General features: G+C 44.1%; 1 protein-coding gene across 10 annotated transcripts in view; it reads right to left on the bottom strand.

Moving 5' to 3' along the window:
* raraa (retinoic acid receptor, alpha a) overlaps positions 1-22056 on the bottom strand; it is a 140103-nt gene that overhangs the window by 7089 nt on the left and 110958 nt on the right. For 5 of the 10 annotated variants that reach the window (XM_069517096.1, XM_069517098.1, XM_069517097.1 and 2 more), the window contains 2 exons: positions 8464-8612; positions 2094-2241 (listed from right to left, as the gene is read on the bottom strand). In XM_069517096.1, coding sequence (XP_069373197.1) covers positions 2094-2241; positions 8464-8612 — 297 coding nt within the window. The remainder of the gene's footprint in view (positions 1-2093; positions 2242-8463; positions 8613-22056) is intronic. The other 5 variants (XM_069517100.1, XM_069517103.1, XM_069517102.1 and 2 more) reach the window with 1 other exon arrangement.

The raw sequence follows: 22056 nt of genomic DNA, 5'->3' as shown, positions 1-22056 counted from the left end.
AGGGCAAAGTGAGCATGAATCTTACTTTGGAACATTATTGTAATTATTGCTATCTAGATATAAATCTTGAGTTTTCTTTAAGTATTTATTTGGGTTTTCTCCTGGTGCTCGGCTTCCTGCCACAGTCCAAAGACATGCAGATTGGGATAATCAATAAGTGAATGTTGGTGTGAAAGGTTGTGTGTCTGTGTGTGTCGGTGACCTGTCCAGGGTGTACACCGCCTCTTGCCCAATGTCAGCTGGGATTGGCTCCAGCTCCTCTCCTTCACTTTAAAAATAAGCGGTATAGATAATGGATGGACACAGTTTTAAAAACGTATGATTTATTCATGGAAAGATAATTGGTCTAACCACACACTGTCAGGTTAATAACAATGTGGCACCAGCCTACACGACAGGCGTTTCCTTGTAACCCTCCAATTACTCCAAACACCCCCTTTCCCTTTCTCCTATACGCCATCTTGCTTGGCATTGCCACCTGGCAGCAGGCCTGGGCACTGTTGTCTGGAGCTGTCTGCCGGCAGACGCAAGGTCACCCAGACGTCCCCCAAGAGCTAGCAGGGGGGTCCACCTTCTGTGTGTGTGTGTGTGTGTGTGTGTGTGTGTGTGTGTGTGTGTCTGACAGAGAGTGTATGGTGTTTCGGTGGAGCTGTCTCAATGTATTTAGGTTAAAGCAGTTTTTTTAAATTCCGGTTTGTGTCAGTCACCTTGTATGCGCATAATTTTGGTGTGTGCATGAAATAATGCACGCGCATGTATTTTAATGTGTGTGTACTTTTGTCTGTGCATGTGTGAGGGGAGCAGAGAGACTCCCTGCTGGCCCCAGATGGTCAGTCTCTCCTTCCTCACCAGCTAAGACCAGTTTCACTTGTCAAAGTCACTGCTGATGAACAATCTGTGCACGATATGTGACCACAGTTAGAAAAAAGAATTAAATATTAAATAAAAAAGTAAAGGGTAAATATCCATCCCATTTTTATATATCGAGCCTAGACTCCTGTCAGAAACCCCTTTTTGTTTTCTCTTACGCTGTACTGCATCTTCACCACTAGATGGCTCCCCAACACTTGCCTTTTCCTCTAATGTGTGCGCTTCTGTGTGTATGTGTGTGTGTAAAAGAGCCGGCTGCTGTGATCCTTCTAACCATGATTAATGGCCCCATTCAAAGGTAAGGAGCTTGGAGGATAACTTCTTTTACTGTAAACCACAGTGCTGTGGCATGGGGAGCACTCCCTGCACTCACCGTACCAGAAAGATGAGGTAAATAGCGCTGGGAAGACGGGAGGCAGCAAGATATGGAGCCAGGGAGGATGTATGCATGTGTGTTTTAACATGTGTGAGCCATTGAGAGGAGGAGAGGCTACACTTTCTAGTAGAATGTCTATTATTAATATACTGCATGTGTTATTAATGAGTGTTTTAAAGTACGTATAGGCACAAATGTGTCCCATACATATTTAGTGAGTGTCATGTGACCTGACTGACGTAAAAAAAAAAAAAAAACCCTGCTGGTCTCTGAGTTCTCTGCGGTCACACCTCTACCAATTACTTTATCAAGTCTGACTGCTTGTGCGTATGTGTCTGTGTGTGTGCGAGTGTGTATGTTCACACAGCCCCCGGGGTGCAATGATGGAAGCAGACGCCTGCTCTTTCACTCTCGGCAGGTGAGAACATATTCATCACGGAGGCCTGCCAACCCTGGCGACACCCTGACTGTTACTGACAGTCTGCACCGCGGCTGCCCTTTGTCTTGCTTTTCCCGCAGATATTCTCTTCAAACTAAACTAAAACCTCACAACCTCAACAGTCACCTAGATGGCTGACAAGTGATGGTTAATAGTAATGGCTTTGGTTTTACTGTGACCAGTTATGATAGCCACCAAGAAGTCAAGGAATTTTATAATACAAACATGACAAGATGGGATTTTCAACAGTGTCTAATAAGACATATGGAATCTGATTGTAAAATAATTTACTAGAATAGTAAAGCCTTTGTAAGTTAATGACATGCTTATGCAATGACATCATGCAAAAACAATCATGCATAAGAGCGCCCTGGGAGCAGGGCATTATGGATAACTTGGGGTATTTACACTCACACTCCTTGGACATCCCGACTTCCAGGCACTTCTGCAGCCGACAGTACTGGCAGCGGTTGCGGGTGACTTTGTTAATGATGCAGTTCTTCTCCCGGTGACAAGTGTACACCATGTTCTTCTGGATGCTTCTCCGAAAGAAGCCCTGTGTGAGAGAAGGATGGAGAGATGAGGCGATGAGAAGAAAGAGAAAGAAAAATGGCCAGCAAATTGACGGTCACTGCAAACAGAGCAGCCAATTGCTAAATTACTCTGCAAATATAATTGTGCTGTTTACCCACTTGAAACCGCCAGTTATCTACCAACATCACTGCTTTCATTATGTATTTTGGTTACCTTTTGCAAATATCTAGCCCATGTTTACAGTCTCCCCTTTCATCCAGTGCCAAACAAAACACTCCTCACTGACTCACGAGGTTGAAATGTATTAAATTATAGCAGGCCATATGATGTGGAAGGAGAACCAAAACCCCACATTTCCTTTTTCAATATAACTGGATCAAAACAAATCAGAGAATACATTTAAAAGTTTGGTTATATGAAGCAAAGGATAAATTCTAATGAGCTTATGTTTGGTCACTTGGCTGAAACGAAAGATTCTTTTGGAAGACAAAATATGTTTTGCACAAAAGTGAGACAGGATCCGAGCAAAAATATGCCTCCACACAAAACCCACATCCCTTAGTAATAATTTAAAAATTCTCTCTTTTAAAAGCGGCTCCACCTGCCAAAAATAAGCTCAGAAGATTGGGACATAAAATAACTGAGGAGGAAAATTTGAAGTGGGGTTTCTAACAGGAAGGAAATAAAATCACAATATCGTCAAATTAATCATGTAACCTGTCTTTTGTGATTTTATGATATCGAGAACTAAGAAGTGTGTTGCATATAAACAGCAGTAACAAACCAGCTGGAACACCATTCATGACAATTCTACTCAATTCCATTCAACCCCAATAAAATCAATGTTGACCTCTGTGCCCTTATTGTTTAACATTCCTAGTGTGTCAGAAAGATAAAAAGAGGTTGAAGCAAATCAACCACAACCGAGTGAGCTCTCAGCAAGCACAGGCCGGGGACAAATGTTATACAGGTCAATGTCAGTGTTGATGTGACGCATTGGGACATGGGTTATGTTTTGCTGGGTAGGAGGGTGGGTGGGGTCGGCTGCGGGGTGGGAGGGACGTGGGTGCGGAGTGTGGTGCGGTGGGGTGGCTGCCACGGAGCCCCATCCCATGCCGGGGATTAGCTCTGCTAGCCGACAGATGGCCGGTGGACCTAAGCCCGCAATTTGTCCTTCCCGGATCACCGGCCTCTTGCCTTGCCTCCCACTCGCCATCGAGCTGTGGAGATGATTCAGGCGGCCTGTGCTGAACTCCGAGTGCGTACACTTCTTCATGCATCTGTTTGAGCTGGTGCTGCCAGTGTGTGTGTTATGGCGCTGTTCACACATGGCAGACTTTGTTTCCAGCTGGTGGAGGAAGTGTTTCGGCCCTAAGACGGTCACCTCATCTAACCTTCTCCTCTTGTCATCATTGAAGTCCTACATTTGTTTAAAAACCTGCTGTCACATTCCATTCATTATTAATGTTGGAGAACAGCAGATACCTGCAAACTATTTTCAGAAAACCTCCCGGAGAATAAAGAGGAAAGAACCAGACCTGTAGGTTGACATTAATTCCAGCTGCTGATGCTAAGGGGCAAGTCTGCAGCCTTTGTGTGCCTGTGTGTGTGTGTGTGTGTGTGTGTGTGTGTGCCTGTGTGTATTTGTGTGTGTTTGTATCATGTCCTCTTTGATCCAACAGTGCCCCGACCCTGACCCCAATGTCACCAGGGGATTAACCTACTCCCTCCTGACACCATGAGGCTCAGGTGCCCTCTCAAAGCACCTCCTGATTGGCTGCTGCCGCCGGCTCGTGGGCCAGTTGATTGTTCCTGACCACCCCCCTCGCCACCGATCCACCTCCTTCTATTAAGAGTCATTGCTTCCTGCGGCCCTTAAGCCTCTTTTTGTATCACCGCTTAATCCACCCGGCGACAAGAGCCCTCAGCGGGCCTGTCAGCCGCCCTGCAGTGTTCAGAGATGAGAGAGGCAGCACGAGGGAGGGAGGGATGAAAAAGAGCACGAAACAATAACAGTACATATGTGATTGCATGTGCCGCTTGCTCTTCAATTCTCAGCCCACTACCTGAAAAACGTAATGAGCCTCATGCATTTGTTAGCAAGCGAGTTCTTGATCGCTTGTGTGCAAGGAACTGCTTTATTAAAGGGGAAGCGTGGGTGGGGTGAGGGGGGTTTGGGGTTGGAGAGTTCACAGGAGGAATCCTCTCTTAACATGACTTTCACACTACACTCAGATTAAGACAGCATTCCCAGCCTCCTACTGGGTCTGTGCATGTGTGTGTGTCTGTGCCCCTTCCACTAATACTAGCAACAATGCAGAAACGGCTACAGCCAACACATTCATAAAGATGGCTGGTTGGTACAAGGGCCATCAGAAAAACATTTCTAGACATTTATGTAAGAGGTGGTAGTTAGGGGTTTTGGAAATATGGTTGCCTGCCTCCCATTGCAGCTGATAAGCAGGAGGTTTGTCTGCTTCATGCTCCTGTGCCTCTAAGACAAAAACATAAACACGACAGGGTGGCCATGCAAATTTAATGTTTAAGTGCTAATATCTGCAGGGGCAAAAGAAATGCAACGCTGTGAGTATGTGCAGGCGGCAAAACTTAAACAACAAACCAATGAGCTGTCTCCCAGTAGCAGAGCTCAACATCCCCCTCCTGTTTCCTCTGTTCGCTGCAGCCCCCAAGAAACGTCTTTGTAGTTTGGCATGCTGCAGCAAAAGCAGACGCTGCTAACCCTCGACTTACCCCGGTCTCAGATGAGGCAACCATATACGTTCACATGCCTGTAGTGTTGAATTATTGAGCATGCTATGCCCAGTCATCTCCTCTGAAGTCAGAGATACGGTGAAGGCATCCTGAATTTTTCAAATTAGCACTGCGGCTGTTGAGTGGGCCGGCAGACGGCTCATGGACCGCGCACTAGCAGCTAGATGTCTGACTGGGGATGTTTTCGTAATTGGAGCCAACATTTTCTAACGATTTCTCCTAATGAGCTATTTACTAACCAGGATAACAGAGTCCAGTGGGGCAAGACGTGTGCGGACAGAGATTTAAAACAACTCATCTAAACCATTTATTTAGCAATGAAAAGAAAGGTCAACATGATCTTTGAGCTGAAACACTTTATCACAGATACACACACGCTGCAAATACAATGGACAGTTTTGCATTAATCAACTTTGATTTCACATTCATCGTTTTCCCTCTGCAGTTAATTTGTGTAATCTGATTCCATATTCAGTTTATCATTAAAGTGAATCCAGTTTTTTTTGTGGTTGAAGAGAAACAACCTCAGCCATAATATATCTTGGAAACAAATCATATTCAGCTGGGGAGACATGCAGAACACGCTGTTGGTTTGAGGAGAAAAATGTCAATAAAATCAAAACCGAAATCTGATGTAGCTGAAATTGTTATTTTAAACCTGAGATGCACTATGTGAATGTTTCAAGGCAGAGAGAGAGAGATTCAACAACTGGTGATAAAACCTATGTATCAAATTATTGTTTGTCATTGTTCTTAAATAATCTGTGCAGCACGTTGTCTACTGGCTGAAAGATTGAAACATCAGCGACGTCCCCGATGAACAATAGCCTCAAAAAGCTAATTACACTGTCAAGTCTGGCACGATTTCTGTGCTGTCGGAGGGAACAAGGCCGTGATCGCAAAGGAGAAACAATTAATTACTCAAGCTTACGGCTCATCTATTGTCTGCTTTTCCTTCTGTGTTTATCGCAGTGTTGCAGAGATTTTACCTTCCACTCACAACTGTGATGCCTCATGCATTCAATTTTTAAACTATAAATCAATAAAAGATGAATATTAATTTGAATATATAACATTTACTTCTGCTTAGATGTGCTTACAGGCTCATTTACGCTCAACGTGAGATACGTGTATTGCATAATAACAATCACACACAAGCTCTAATCAGGAGTTGAGATTAAACGTATTATTTCACTTATTACCCTGTTTAGATAATGACGAGCAATGTTCAGTGGCAGTAATACAAGCAGATTAGAGCTTGAAATGGCTGCAGACTTTCAAAGCTTTTGAATGCGTGATGCATAACAGCTAGTTAGGGTTACTGTGCAAAATAGCGAATATACATGTTTTAATGGTTTCAGGTTGAGACTATGCATTAGGTGGGGAACATCCTTACACACATGCAGACAAACATGTTCAAAGTTACAAGATTTCTCATGACCAACTCTCTTACCTTTTTGAACTGTTTTGAAATACTAAATTGTTAAGCTAAAGTAAAAGCAGCTAAACTCTTGTTTAGAAAGACGGACTATTATGAAACTGGATATTTCATTTTCAGGAAAAATGTGGCCCATCACACACTGCAGAGAGGAAACTAAGCAGCGCAGCCAGCAGCAGTTTGGTTTGCCCCAATAAAACAGCACAGGGGTCAGCTTTTATTTACTTTGTTAAATTTTTAAAAGTCACATTAGGGGAGCAGGTTAAGTTTCACAGAGCGCTCAGAGGGTTTGTGTTAAGTATAATATCTATCTATGTATGTATGTATGTATGTATGTGTGTGTGTGTGTGTGTGTGTGTGTGTGTGTGTGTGTGTGTGTGTGTGTGTGCCAGTTTCTGAGCTTTGCCGTGCTCTCCTCCCTTTGTGCATTCTTTACTCCTTTCTCCCCCCCCCCCTGTGTTCTGGTGCACTGACCGTCTTTCTTTTGGTGTCAATGGGTTCAGCTGTAACCCCGTCTGCCTAATCTGCTACTCACTTCTTTCTCTTTCTTTCTCAGTCTGCCCTCTCACTCGTTCCTCTCCCCCTCTCCCTGCAGCCTCTCTCATCTCTGTATCATTTTGTCTGCATTTCTACATCCCCCCTGGGGTCCATGCCCTTCCTTATTCTTTCATATTGTTTGTTACTGCTACTACCCCCTGCCTTCTTCTCTGTGGCTTTTTCTCTCTCTGCTCTACTCCCCACTGCCCCTTTCCTCCTCACCGCTCCTGGTCCTGCACATATCGAAACACAGACCACAGTATTGGCTCTGAAGCCAATAAGTCAGAGGGTCTAGTAGGCACCTGTCACCATCAGCAACACCCTGCCCGTATTTATCCAACCACAAACTGCCTCCCCTATCTTGGTGTACAGAGAACAGTATGATTTACATACTGTGCTGTTGGGTAAGGCCACATTCATACTACTGCATTTTCAAACCTGTTCACACAAGCGTTTTGGCTGAAAATCGTTTTTTTTGCATAGATTGTACATCATGGAAAAGCATGTGGGTGGCAGTGTACACAGGAATCGCTCGAATAACAGCTCGTCTCCTATGCATTGAAGCAGTTGTATCTTTGTGAAATGCAGAATTAACTGCACAACAATTATTAGCAAACAGAGCAGCATTTCCAAACGTCTGCGTTTCCAGCGTAGTGTGAACGCCATGCATATCCGTAGCAGGGTTTATTTGTTTTCAAATGAAATGCAGAAGTGTGGATGTGGCCTAAGACTCTTCAACTGTGGAAATCCTCTTTGGCTGATTGAGGAATGCATGATTGCCAAGAAAGAACCAAAGAAAAAACAAGGTGGTTTCAGAAATGTTGACATTGCAGAGATATGAGGTGTGCACCTGGCGGTAACATTACATTAGATTCCACAGATCTCATTCCTATCCTCCTCTGAACTTACACAACTCTGGCTCAGAGAGTCGAGAGCAGTGAGATAAAGAGGCCTGTGTGCTCACATGAACAGGAGAGCATGTATGCATGCACAAAAGAACTATCGACTGATAACGGAGCAGATGGGGGTTATGAGGCCTCTTCAGCACCTGTGTAACACGGCTGTATTGATAACAGACAACCATTGTGGACACGTCAGCAAAGATATGTGTAGCAACAAGACTCGAAAAGGACAAAAAAACCTGCACGGACGACTAAGTTTCACAAACTGTACATGATACGGGGCAGGTCCCTCATACAAGTTATCTTCTTTTTAAACGTACATACAGTATATGTGTCATAAGATGCTGTTCCAACTCGTTAAGGTCAGACTGGTGATTAGGCAGCTCAATAAAGCAATCAATAATGCTGGTAAATCATTCTCCATGAAGAAAAAGACAATTTTGACTTAATACATTAAACTAGCAAATTACTTATTATTTTCAGCACCTATGCCTTGGTTGTGAATTTTTCCCCCCAGTGCAAATCACATTAGTGTAACAAGATTGACGAACATCTTGCTTTATTGGCAGATGCAGAGAAAGGCCGGGAGTCTCACCTTGCAGCCCTCGCAGGCGCTGACACCATAGTGGTACCCTGAGGACTTGTCCTGGCACACGAAGCAGGGTTTGTAGACGCGGGGCGGCGGGGGAGGCGAGGGCGGGCTTGGCACTATCTCCTCTGAGCTGGTACTCTGGGTCTCTATTGCTGTGGAGAGGAAGGTGCAAAAAAGAGGGGAGTTAGCGAAGAAATATCCAGAGAGATACACTGCTGACGACATCTCAATCACAACAAGAGGGGAAGTAACTCTCTTTCTAACAATGTGTTCGGGGCAAGAAAAAGCTTTAAGAACAAGGAATACTTCTTCATCAGGCATTTTCAGATCCGCTATAATAACACGCATACATCCAGCAATGATCAAAGCAGCAATGAAAGCAGCCTCTGCTGTTTTTTTTTTACTTCTGAAAGTGGATGTTGTGTGTCTGTGAGTAACAGATATGAGATATTTTGCTGGCAAGGTTCAAAGGTTTTCTCTGATACAACGCCTGCAGTTGTGTTATTATTTTTTTAATCATGCAGGATGAGTGCTTGAAATTATTTAAAGGACAAATCATCACAAATCGTGAGCAGCAAATATGCCAGAGAAGGCAAAGCTTCTGTCTGCCTCTGACCACAAACTGGCCGCTTATGTTCTCGTTTCCTCAATTAACAGACAACACGACATAACAAACACAAGCACTTTGTAGGTGTCCGCATTTTGTTCACTTATGCACGGTAAACAAAGTGGGCTGGGATTGCGGGGAAGTAAACTGCTGCTGTTGCCTTCATGTAATATGTATTGGACTTTGACCTCAATATCCTGTGTGTTACAAAACAAGGCTCTTAAATCAAATACAAAACACACACATTCACAGAGCAGACCAGCACCATGTGGTCTGAAGGAAAACAGATGAGGAATAATGCGCTTTTACTGTATTCTCTATCTATCCATCGAATCGTATCAACCTAGTGTATCTATTGTATTATATCTATCTACCCTATCAGTATAGTATCATATCAGGTCTATTGTGTTGTATTTATCTACTGTATCTGACTTATCTATCGTTTATATCTATCATAGTGTATCTATCACATAGTATATATCCTACAGTATCACATCATATATATCTATCTATAGTATGTGTCTTATCTATCTATTGAATCTATTAAATCCATGAATCTGTCAATGTCAATACTTTACCTGATACTATACACAATTCTGTCAGCAAGTGTTGTATGTGCGATTTCAGACCATGTCCATACAAGAACATTATATGCCTGTGTGCATCTTTGCAGCCCCATTGCCCCACCCAGCATCATCAGCTCAGCAGAGGAGGGAGTGGGGAGGTTGACAAGCAGCTCAGAGCTGATGTGTAAATATGTCATCTATATTTAAGCAGAGTTTGCTGGTGCAGCACGACTGTACTACAGACGAGAACAACCTCCACATGCTCTTGCACTGGATCTCAACTCAACGCACACAAGGGTAATCGCACTCCACATTAGGCAAGGATGAAGTCTCTCTCTCACACACACTATGCTCCAATTGCAGTGTTGGTATGCAGATCTCAGTTTGACAATCTTCATGCACATGCAGCAGATGGTGTTGGGGAAAATAACATTCAGAACAACCAAAATAAACCAACCTGATGCACAGGTAGCAGATAGGCTTCCTGGAAAAAATAAATGGCAAGCAATGCGCAGCAGAAAAAAAAATCTAGCCTCTATGAACTAGCCTGCTATCTCAGCCGTCAGGAAAACACACCGCATATCCAAGTGGGTTTCAGGTGACAGGGACAGTTAAGCTGAACAGCAATAAAGCTCACATTGCAACACCTTACAGTGACACCCAATCAGGCCAGGGATATTAAGACATTTCATTTATGAGGCCCAGATGTCAGATGTCACTTTCACACCAGCTAGAGCCTTTTAAGTTCTTGGTGTAAATGGCCTGATATGGGTTAAGAGTTGAACGGGGGGATTAAGGGTTGTAACAGAATGGATTTTTAATAATGTTGAAGAGAAAAGGCATGACAGGAGAATTGAAACAATAAGGACCACAACTTGGAGTGAGACCCACTTACTATTTATTTCCAAAAGCTTATTTTTCCATTCAACCGACTTGTTTTGTGAAAACAGCTTTTTATACAGTAATAGCAGGGGGAAAGCTTTTTTAGACGATGGAGGGCGGAAATGAAGGGAGGAAAACAGGGATGCAAAAAAAAAGACGTAGGAGAGAGAGAACTATGATGCTTGAGCAATACACAAAAATACAAAACAGATGAAACTGGAACACACAGGGAGTAAAAGCAAGGCTGCATTACTTTTTCATGTTTCTCTCCCGGGTTTTTATATTCACTTATTTTACACACGCACACAAATCCAAGTCTTTGCACATCAGGTCACGTTTTCTAATAAATACGACACATCAACTCTTGTCATTTATGTTTTCAGAGCAGATTTGATACTGCCGAATGAGATCCAGAGAGTAGTTTAAGCCGTTTGGGATCAACTGGATCACATAAATTAGAAATGAGTAGTATTTAGCTCTCACACACACACACACACCTGTCCGGGTTCAATGTAAAGCCTATGTTTTACTTAAATTACTACTGAATTATGGAGGAACAATTGGGAGTGATTTTGTGATTTGGTCTCAACGTGACAAGAGGGTGAGTACAAGGACACACTGTAGGCAGTTCGCTTCTAATCAGTTTGAATTCTCATCTTGCCTCATGCCTGGGTGATGCCATCGTCACACTCATGTCAAACAAATTAAATGTAAATAGAGCAGCCTTTACGTAACATGGCATATTTTCTCATTAGCAAAAAAAGAAACCATTCACAATATTCAGTGCCTCTCTTGCTGTAGCCCAACTACAGCCTTGTGTTATTAGGGCAACCACGGACCTATTTGTCCACATTAAAGGTGCAGTCAAACACATAGACAAACAGATGTGCCACCCATACACATAAAATCAAAAATGGCATCCATATTGACATTTACGCAAGCTGAGGGTTTTCCTAGAGCCATTAGAGGAGCCTCGTTGGACACACATACACTCTCCTAATGAGAGCACCCATGGAAATCTGGGACAAGAGTCTGTGAGGGGGCTGGCGACTGTAATTAAATACAATGGCTGGCTTCTGGAGCCTTGTCAAGCTGAGGCATGGAGCAAAACAATGGCAGGCCTGTGGACAGAGAGGCAGCGTGGCTCAGCAGAGGACGGAGCTACTTAGCCCTTCAGCAGCCCTCACCCAGGCATTATTCAACACCAACCTGCATCCAAACTCTGATCAACACCAACCATCACTGTCTATTTTGTGCTCCACGAAGTTATAAACGCTCAAACACTGGAGGAACTGAGTCACACTCGCCTGGAGAGCTTCTCTCGATATCCTTGCAACATGTTAACAGTGGAAATCAGTGAGTCGGGCCAGGTTTCATGGCCAGAGCCCATCCAGTGCCGGCAAAAATCCCCACAGTAACTAATACATGAGCTATAGCTAGAATATCATTCTTTTAGCCAAGAGAGAGCCAGCATCGAGACACAATAATGCCTTGCTTTGCTCAGGGATACAAGCGCAGGAACCCGCAACCCTTGAAATAACGCTGAACTGAAAAACAATGAGGATTTACTGATAAGGAATCTACCGTAATTACATGACGAGGTGAAACCCAAACCGCACAAACCAAACTCTCACCACAATGGTTGTTAACCAGCAACGAGTCAGCCAGGTATGTTGTCAGACCCGTCCAGTCCCCAGGCCTCAGGTGTAACCAGCAAACACAAACTTGACACCAGACAACAGAAGTCCATTTTAAGGAAGTTGTGTCTGTGCAACATCTGACCACTGACTGTGGCAGAAAGGCCTTTTTCAAGTAGTAAAGTATCAAAAATTATTTTGCATCTGGAGTTGAATGTTCTTATTATTAATTGGTCTAAACAATGCACGAGTTGGTAGTAAATTAACAACAGATTTATCTCATAAAACCAATTCTGCCTGACAAATGTGTGTAATAAACAAGTTTAATTTATTTAGATTTCTCCTGTGATAGTCACATTTACACACAAGCATTTTAAACATGTCTGTGTGTGTGTGTGTGTGTGTGTGTGTGTGTGTGTGTGTGTGTGTGTGTGTGTGCAGCCCCAAGATATCTTAATATCTTAATGTACCATGGTGTGGTGTTCTCAAACTCAGAGCCAAAGCACCGGTGATTTAATTAAGCTCAAGTGTGAGTGGTCTGTAATGCCGCTCTTCAGATTCACTTTACATACATCATGAGCCACAAGTGCACTTAGAGCAGAGCTGCGCTATTGCAGCCACATCCTCTATAAGCAATTACCGCATGGCTAGACTTAAATGGACAAATATGCACAAGACTGAAATGAAATCTATTCTGATGATAAAGTAGCCGGAGCTGCAGTACTGACAAACATCTGCACCTCAAAGCCATCACAACCAAAAGACCATAGACCAAGACACACGTGTGCACGCGTGTGTCTGCGTGCACAAAGACACACACACACATAAAAGCCCACCGGCTATTATCAAGCCTCCAGACACTGGGCTGCCTCGGCACAGAGCTGCCGAGTAGTTTTTGAGGTTCAGCTCTAGGTTAGTCCTCGGAGATTTGATTACCTTCATCCCCACTGGTTACTGTGCCCAGCTGTGAAGCATATTAATGAGATTTCACCATCATTAGAGGGAGGCTAACTACATTAGCAGGCTGGCTGGTTTGTGGTAAAGGGAGCTGGAGAAAATGAAGGCAGAGAGGATGAAGGAGGAGAAGGACGGCTTTGACAGTGTCTTTCACTTTGTTGAATCCTACTCAATCACAGGCCATTGTGTTCATCTGGCTTCTATTAGGTTATTTGGATGAACTCACACGCACGCACGCACGCACGCACGCACACTTGCCATGATGATGATACATAGAAGAGCATATAAAGGTCCATTTGTCTTTCCATGCAGTGAGTGTGCAGGAGAGACACCAGACAGACCACCATGCCACAGACTGCTGCATTAAGGCTCTCTTTGAAGTCGACCTAAAATAATGAAGTGGGACGGCCAATGGAACAGCTCCAGGGACAGAGACCGCTTTGCAAACCCTGGGAGTTGTAGGCCAATGCATCATGCATGTCCATAAAAACGACTGGCAGCGACTTGAGTGCTTTCATGTGCAATGACTTTGCTTAAAATTCAGGCTTTATTTCTGTTTTCCATGTCAGAAATGGTAAGCAGCAAGGAAATTGATGCAGGCACACAGACACACACAAGAATGCTTTGTCAGCACTCTTCAATTACTGAAGGCGGAAATGGGACTATTTCCTTACTTACAGGAAAATCCTGCCATTCTCTAACAAAGCGTCATAACAGCTATCTGCTGAAAATGGATGTGACTCCATTCGCTGCCCTTACACCGATTACTGGCAGCAACGCAACGCATGCCATCTGAATGTGAGCCGGGGTGACGGCAGGCATGCGTGATCACACACAAGGCAGGCGTGCACAGACTGACAGCTGTAAGGAGAGCGACAGTGGGGTGTGTTTGTGTTCAAACAGAGTGTGAACAGTTATTGGATGAGAGAGGGGGAGGAATCTGGCGGCAGGGCAAACAGGCATAAGTGAAAACACACACACACTCGTACGGGAAGGAGAGCCCGTGGAGGTTAACATGAGGCAGGAGAGCAGACAGCGAGCCTCACGCCTCCAGTATTCACTGTAACTAAATCCAGGCTTTCCAACCCCCATCTCCCGCCACTTTCAGCCGTCATCTCCCCCTTATTCCTGCCTGTCCCTGTTACTGAGCCTGACAGTTTTCTATTCCTAGTGCTCTCTACAATTTAAATCCTATGCAAGGCAGAAAGGCACTTGAATCCTTCCCTCCATCCTCTACTCCCTTTAAAGGGGCAGTGAGTTTTCAGACCTGACTACAGTTGCCAAATCAGATGTCTTCATATATATCACACTGAGCTGAAATTACACGTCCAACCTTAACGATCTCAGCTTGCTAAATTGAAAGAATCAATCCAGAAGCCTAAGTCCTTCTGAAGACGACTGTTAATATCAGATTCATGTTCCACGTGATTTTAAAAGAGGCAAATGTCAGACATTTATTGTTGCTGCTTCAATTAATACCATGCATGATATGGAAGAGCAGAAATGTGTGTGTTTGCTTCAGAGCTGGCAAGTTAGGAGGATTACAGAGGATTCCCCTGCCTGGTTGTATGCCACCTAAGCTGCTCCATGTCGATGGTGCAGTCTACCTTCTTAATGCTGCGGTTTGGTGAAGGTTGCATACTTGCAGAGTTGTAAAAAAGTAACAGCAGTTGGAGAAAAAAAAACAATTTCCAGCTAGACATACAATTTTTAAGAGCATCTTAAAATATTTTTTTAATTTGTACATCTGACACCATGGCTTTCCTGGTTTACAGACGATATGGGCACAAATGAACTGAGCATTTAATCTGATTCTAATATAATTTTCTGTGGCAAATTACACATCACTTACACTCAGGGAGTATGCTTTGGTCTACTTTTCACTAAAATGACAGCTGAGTGTTTCGCAACCATTGCAGATATTAAAATTTTGCAAGAGGAGCAGAAATGGATGTGACAGCCTGAGTTCTTTAAGAGCTGTGCAGTCTGTGTTTGAAGGCTAAACTGAGTCTGAAACAAAATTTTGATGGATAGCGCTCCAAATTGGGGCCAAATAACTCCCCTGTGTAGAGTGTTGCAGCAAGAAAAACACATACGCAAGTGATAGATGAGGGTCCGAGCAGAGGCCGAAGGGCAAGGTGGTGCAGAGTAAGGAGTCTTTCCTGCCTGTTATGACGATTCCCCCCTCAGCACCAGGAAATGGTGGTGTTTGTCTTGGGCCAGAGGTGGGGAAAACACCAGGCTGTGTTTAGTATAAGTAATTTATGTCATCTTTACATCTGGTTAAGATATGGCAGTCGATAAATGCATTTTTCTCCTTGAGCGCTTTAAGAAACAACCAACGAAAATGAACATGTTTGAACAAATGTGTACATTTGCCTGTTCATATAATTGAGCACATGTCTTGGGATATCTGCTCTGTTTATGTGCAGGATTCTCGTTTGTGTTCTTGTCTCGGTGAGGCCTGGTTTTTATCAGCCCAACGGCCCCCACATGTTCCCCAGCCCTTCTCCAGGGGCTCAAGATAACTTCCCTCTCTATGCTGCCAGGCCTCTGAAATAACAACACACCAGGTTTTCCTATCAGCGCAACTCTGGCAAATGGAGACCGAACTAAGAACATGTGTGGACAAACTAGAGAATGGGGGGAGGGGCCGCAAATAATCAAGCAGATGGCAAAGGTGAGATCTACAGGGGGCTCGAGACTTTGAGCGGCAACTCTACCTTAACCAGAGTATCTGCTCTGTACTGTCACACGCTGGTCATTAGCTATGAGTTTCCTGACAAATACAGTGTGCAGTGGATGTCTAAAACACAAATAAATGTCATAAGTCTGAGGAGGAATCCAATGTTTATGGATCTAATTGGGAAAAAATGAATTAATATAAAAACATTAAAAATCCACCCGAAGACAGCTTTATTGCAGAAAAGAACCACAAGTTCCCGTAGCAACAACACTCCCCTGCAACACAGAGTAACATGGTGCAACTTTAGCCAGCAGCTGTCTGCGTCTGCTGACTGACAGTGGTACTATGCGAGCTGGCACTTGCTCCGGGCGACTGCAGATATTTGGCATGAGCTGATGGTGTGGGACATGGTGGTGGGCACAAGGGGGCAAAAGGCGATCCGTGGTGACCAGAGGATGCCAGGATGTGGACAGTCACAGCTGTGTGTATCATCAACCTGTAATACATGTTATACTAGAAGTTGGGTGGAAGAGTGTGTGTGTGTGAGAGAGATAATCTGACAGGTTGTAGAGTTTGTGTTTTTCTTGTGCAAGGATAAATGTCCTCATTGAGGCCAGACTAAAAGATTTGTAACAACAAAATATCTATAGACAGGAGTGTAACTTAATTGGAGATGCAAGCCAACGATTAGCAAGCGTTTTCTGTCAATAATCCAAACAATGAATATAGGCAGTGTTTGCCCACAGTGGACCTGCCATTATGAATTTTGGTTAGGAAGCAGATCACACGCATACAGCAGCTGAATACGATGGGGTAAGAGACCCACATTAAGGCTGTGGCCACGTTCATACCTTTTAGTTTTAAAATGCATCACTTTTGCTAAATTTAAGAGCTGGAAGGAGGGCAACAGTGAGATGCAGGAGGAGACAAGTCGCAAGAGGAAGAGGGGGTGATGGGGGGGGCATCTAAGGAGAAAGAGGAGCTGAGCGACACGCCTGGTGGAGAACGATGACAGACAAGACAAACAACTTGCAAGCTGGCTGCAAATAAAAGCTGTGCATGCAGGCATGTTTGCTCGTAGACAGTGTTCAGAGTGAGAAAGAGAGAAAGTGTAACCAAAGCATAACCTCCCTCGGTCAACTCTCTCAGGGTGAATTACTACACCCTTCCTGGAGTGACTTACAGCTGCGATACCTCATGACACATAATTCAAGATCAAGGTTGGTGGATCAAGTCATTGGATCATGACGCGGACACACACACACACACACACACACACACACACACACACACACACACACAGTGTGAAACTGTTAACTGCTCTGACTGTGAAAATGGCTTCATGAAACATTAAGCCTCTCTTGGTTAATTATAGAGTTGTGCGTGAATAAAATTACCGTGTGCATGCTTTTTCCTGGGCAGAAACTCACCATGTGGTCTAACAAAATCGTTGAAGGTTTAGTTGTCTGACTGAGTGCAACAAGCAAATAAACTTCAATTCCCATTATTCCCGTAAAGTCCAAGGTTTAACAACATAACAAGCAACCAGTAACAAGGAGTCCAAGAATAAAAGGTCTACAAATAATCTGGTGCTGGACAAGACATAAAAATGTTCTGAGAACAGGGTTTGTGAGGTCCGTCTATAAAGGACGGCGTAGTTAACTGATTTGGGACAGATGATGTGCATTAGTGGAGAAATCATGAATACATTTCTGCCCTCAGCATTTCAACAATCACAGGTGAAGAAATACTGGAAAGTGCATTAAATACACCATGACTTATTCTGCTGGCACTGAATTGACATCCATACCCATTAACCAGACCGTATTCATCTTTAATGGGCTGAGTACCACACACAGGGCCTCAGTAGCCCCTTTTATACTCAGATCCCGCAGCCATTAAGAATATCAATCGTCATCCTCCCTTTGCTTGTTTACAAAAACCTGGCATATTGCCAACCTGGGGTATGATTACAGATAGTACGCTGGAATTTGTGACATGACGGATGGTGTGTTCTTACCTTTTGTGCAGAACGCTGATGCAGAATAAAGGCGCGACCTTCCCGCCTTGAACAGGCTATGTAAAGGGAGCTAATGTCTGAAAAGCCAAAGGCCCTTCATGAATGCTTATGCTGGAGTGTTTGCTCTTAACTCACTCTAACAGAGAGGTTATCTACCCATTGATACCCGCTAATCCAATGTGACTGCCAGCATTCAAGGCCCTCCGTTCTTAAGCGCATATTCAGCAGTGGAGGAAGAGGGTCATAAATATGGAGGGGAGCAAAGAGCTATTTGCATTATAGCACTGAAATGGACTTGAAGAAGCCAGGAGGTGGTGGAGTGAAAAAAGGGGAAACAAGGGATCAAGAGAAAAGTGTAGAAAGAGAAGAGGCTCATGAGGATCTGGGGAAGAGAAGAGAGGGATCACCAGGGACAGGCTTTGTCATGTTAAACTGCCCCTCTCGACCCATGTTCTTTCCCCACCTCTCTCCCTCTCTGTGGATAACACAATAGTCAATCACAGGGGAATGGATTACAAGGGTTTGATCTCCTCAACTTCAGAGGAGGAGCATGGCACTGGAAGTGGGGGAGAGGTCGCAAGTGCAGCGTGTGTGCATGACTCGCGTGTGTGTTCAATGATGCTAAATAATGTGCCTCCTCGTCAGGGCTGTTTCTCTTAAAATCCAGAGCTCCATTTAGGTTTGTCACTTCATGTACTTGTCAAAATGAGTTAGAGCTAATAGTAAAACTCACTTGTAATTTACCTCTGCCTTCAAGCCTCGACAGGCTTGACGTGCATTCCTCTATTGTACATGAAACCCATAATGACACTGGTTCCCTTCGTAAATTAGCTCAGAGTACCAACGCCAGGAGTTCAAAACATATTATTGAGGTAAGTGGAGGTATTTGCAAACGTGCCGACAAGAAGACGCAGCAAGTGAGGTGATTATCCTGTCACTAATCTGTTTCAGAGCTCAGTAATACTGGCACTCGAAGGGGTTGCTACGTCAGCACAGGGGTTAAAATGGCATAAAGACCCCTAGGAGACAGTTGACATATTTAGCATAGCGAGATCGCAGAGGAAAAGAAGCTAGCTTAGATCGATAAGACAGTCACTGACTAAAAAACCACTCTGACCGTCCATCGCTCAAACATATATGGACTTAACTCTTCATATGAAACTGCCGTCTATAACTTGGCTGCACACCTGATCAGAGTCCTCGCTGTATTGCAAGGTGGCTGAATCCACCAAAAGATAGTGGTAGCTTTAAACATCCTCGCCTCAACACTGCGGCGCCAGCCACTGCTCCCCTACTCATGCCCCCTAATGATGACTGATGACACACATTTGATTCAGCTGTCTGATGTGTAATGTCAGGGGGCTCCTTAGTAGAAGATTTGGGCAGGGCAGGGGGAGACCGGGTGGGCGGGGGAGAGGCAGACTCATTTGTCTTTAGTGTCAGCGCAAATGCAAATGCAAAAAAAGATTAAAAAAATAGGAGTGGGTGCTTGTCGATAACACCAGGAGGTTAAGTTTGCTCCATGCTTAGGAAAAATGGCTGATGAAAGCAGGCAGAGTCATCAAGAATTTAATGAAGGATATGTTTAGCTTCCTCGACTATAATTTGTGCTTCTACCTTCTCTCTGTGTCTCTATGTGTTTGTGTGTGTGTGTGTGTGTGTGTGTGTGTGTGTATGTGTGTGTGTTGTGTGTGTGTTGTCTATGCCTCCACAGACACTAATTTCCTGCATGGATCCCTGACCTTTCAGTGTGGCCTGAGGGGAGCCATTTGATCACAACACACACATACACACACAAAAAACACACCATTTCCTGTGATGTGGCTGACCCACCAGTCTTTGGACTGACTTTTAGTGAGACTATGTTGATTATCCACCATCAAAAAAACTAAACAGACGGTCTTACACATAGAACTAAACCTCTTATATTAATGGGATACAAACATTTGTGTTGACTATTTTATTGGTCGGCTTGTTCACAGAAGCAGCGGCCTGTTCCGATATACTGACAAAGCTAAGAATAAAAACACTGGTTTATTGATTATGTTATGCGTGCCATTCATCACTACAATTCTGGTTCCAAATTATGATTAATTTTCTCCATTAATGTGACGTCAAGATTTTTATTACTGTAGTTTGTTTTTTAAATGTGCTGAATATGACACCTCAAATACGGCCCCAATCTATGTAAGGCAGTGTTGCTCTATGCATAAATAACTCTGCAACTTTGATTTTCAAGGAGTGAACTTACAGAGCAGGTCATTATTTATAAGGAACATGAATGAAACACTCCATGTGTGTCCATGTGGAAGAGTTTAGCATGCCTCTACTGTCTGCAAGTACAAACGTGTGTGTGAAACATACTAGTATAAAAAGACAACATGTATGTTTGCATGCATGCGCAGGACTATGCTTGCTTGCCTATGAACACACTAGCAAGCACGCCTGCCAAAAACAATGAGTGGAAGTAACCTGAGCTGAGCCCCCAGGTAAGCCTGGTGTTAACGCTTCCCTCCTCTCCTCTTTCCCTCTGGGGTCCATTTAACCCTGGCTGGCCTGTGCCGACTGCTCCGTCTCTTGGCCTCGTGACCGGGGCCTCATTATGACCCTCGGGGTGACTGGGTGCCGTATATTTCGACCCAGTTCCATTGCGAGCAGGAATGCACGCCTCTCACAGTTAACTCTGTCCATTACGCTAAGTGGGGCTCATCAATTATTCAGCAGTTTCCAATGTATAATTCAGGGTTTGGAGGACTGTCATGAATGGTGACACATACAGGTAAGGAACGAGTACGGTACTTTCAATTCAAGTTCATTGTAATTTTGCCATCTGCAGGGCAACATGACACATCATAGTGTGTTGAGAGGGGAGCTGGGATGGCACAACAATACTAATGTCAATCTGTAATGAATAAATAAACAACTCGGGGGAAGGGTGAACAATTAGAGTAAAGAAAATTAAGTGATTAGGGGTCACAGGGAGGTATTAACAACAAACTGATAAATAGAGACTGCAGTGCAGGAGAAGTCAAGACGTTTGTAAAAAAATGTGGCATATTGAAGGAATTAAAAAAAGGTATAAAAAAACAGAATGTGATGAAGATGACATGTTATTTTATTACTCTCACACAGCTTTAAAAATCACACTGATTTCAAGAGAGCAGGAAAGGAGAGAAAATTAGAGCAGAGTATTAAAAGTGAAAGAAGGCAGCTTCGCAGTGCTATACCCCCTCCTCCCTTTGCTGTGTAGGCGTAGGTCCTGGGGGAGCCACCAACGTTAATACAGTTATTAAGCCTCTCCACTGAAGCCTGCTCCACCTCCTCAACCCTCAGCATCAAGGAGCTCTCTCTGCCTGCCAGGCAGCGGGGCGAGCTCGCTTGATTCCACAATGAGATCAAACAGTCTCAAGTAGGCCAGCTCAGGAGAAGCCGGTGATGAAGCATCCCGCTGAGCAGTGAGGGCAGGTGGGGTTGGGTATGTCAAGCCCAAGGAGCATCCCAGCAGGCTTTAGGGAATTCGGAAGGGAGGGGGGGGGGGGGGGGCTTCAACCTTGCTGCGAGTCCTTCTTCACTCCTTCCTTTGCTTTCTTTCCTGCATATTTAAAGTCAGCTGACCAAGATTCCCATGCATCTCCTCCTGGCGTTGGGGATTACAACCATGAAAGGCTTTAGCGAGCATATGTGCGAGAGCGGATTTCTTCTCTTGGTAGCTTCAGGATGTATGTAGCCATGGAGGTTGATTAGAGGTGAGAAGTGCGGGGAAGCCAGAGCTGGGTGGCAGCATGGGCTACATTTTTTCATGCACCCAGGATAACCCTCTCTCGGTGCAAGAGGGAACCTAATTTATCAGCACTTCGGCAGAGGGACATGAGTATATGTGCGTGTGTCTAGTTGCTGCATTACATCCATTTCATAATTCACACTGGGGATAGAGGACTAAGGTTGCTACTCTTGCCAGCAGCTGGAAAGACAAAAATTGGTCAGTGATGCAGATTGCATGCAAGGTAGGGAAAAAGCACTTGGTGTCCTTGCATAAACTGTCACATCTACCTTGCATTGTTTAACCTCTCAAAGCTAAAATATCTCTGTTTTGAGTAAAATAAAAACGGATGAGCCCGGGCCGTGATGGCATGGCAACTGGACAATACACAGGTCACTGAAAAAAACTGTTGGAAACCTGAGATCATACAGAGCTTTGTCTCATCACGACACTTGATACAAAATAAAGACATGAAAGAAGT

The sequence above is a fragment of the Paralichthys olivaceus genome, chromosome 21 (assembly GCF_024713975.1).
Source record: "Paralichthys olivaceus isolate ysfri-2021 chromosome 21, ASM2471397v2, whole genome shotgun sequence".
Lineage (NCBI taxonomy): Eukaryota > Metazoa > Chordata > Actinopteri > Pleuronectiformes > Paralichthyidae > Paralichthys > Paralichthys olivaceus.
This window is presented reverse-complemented; position numbering and strand designations above follow the sequence as displayed.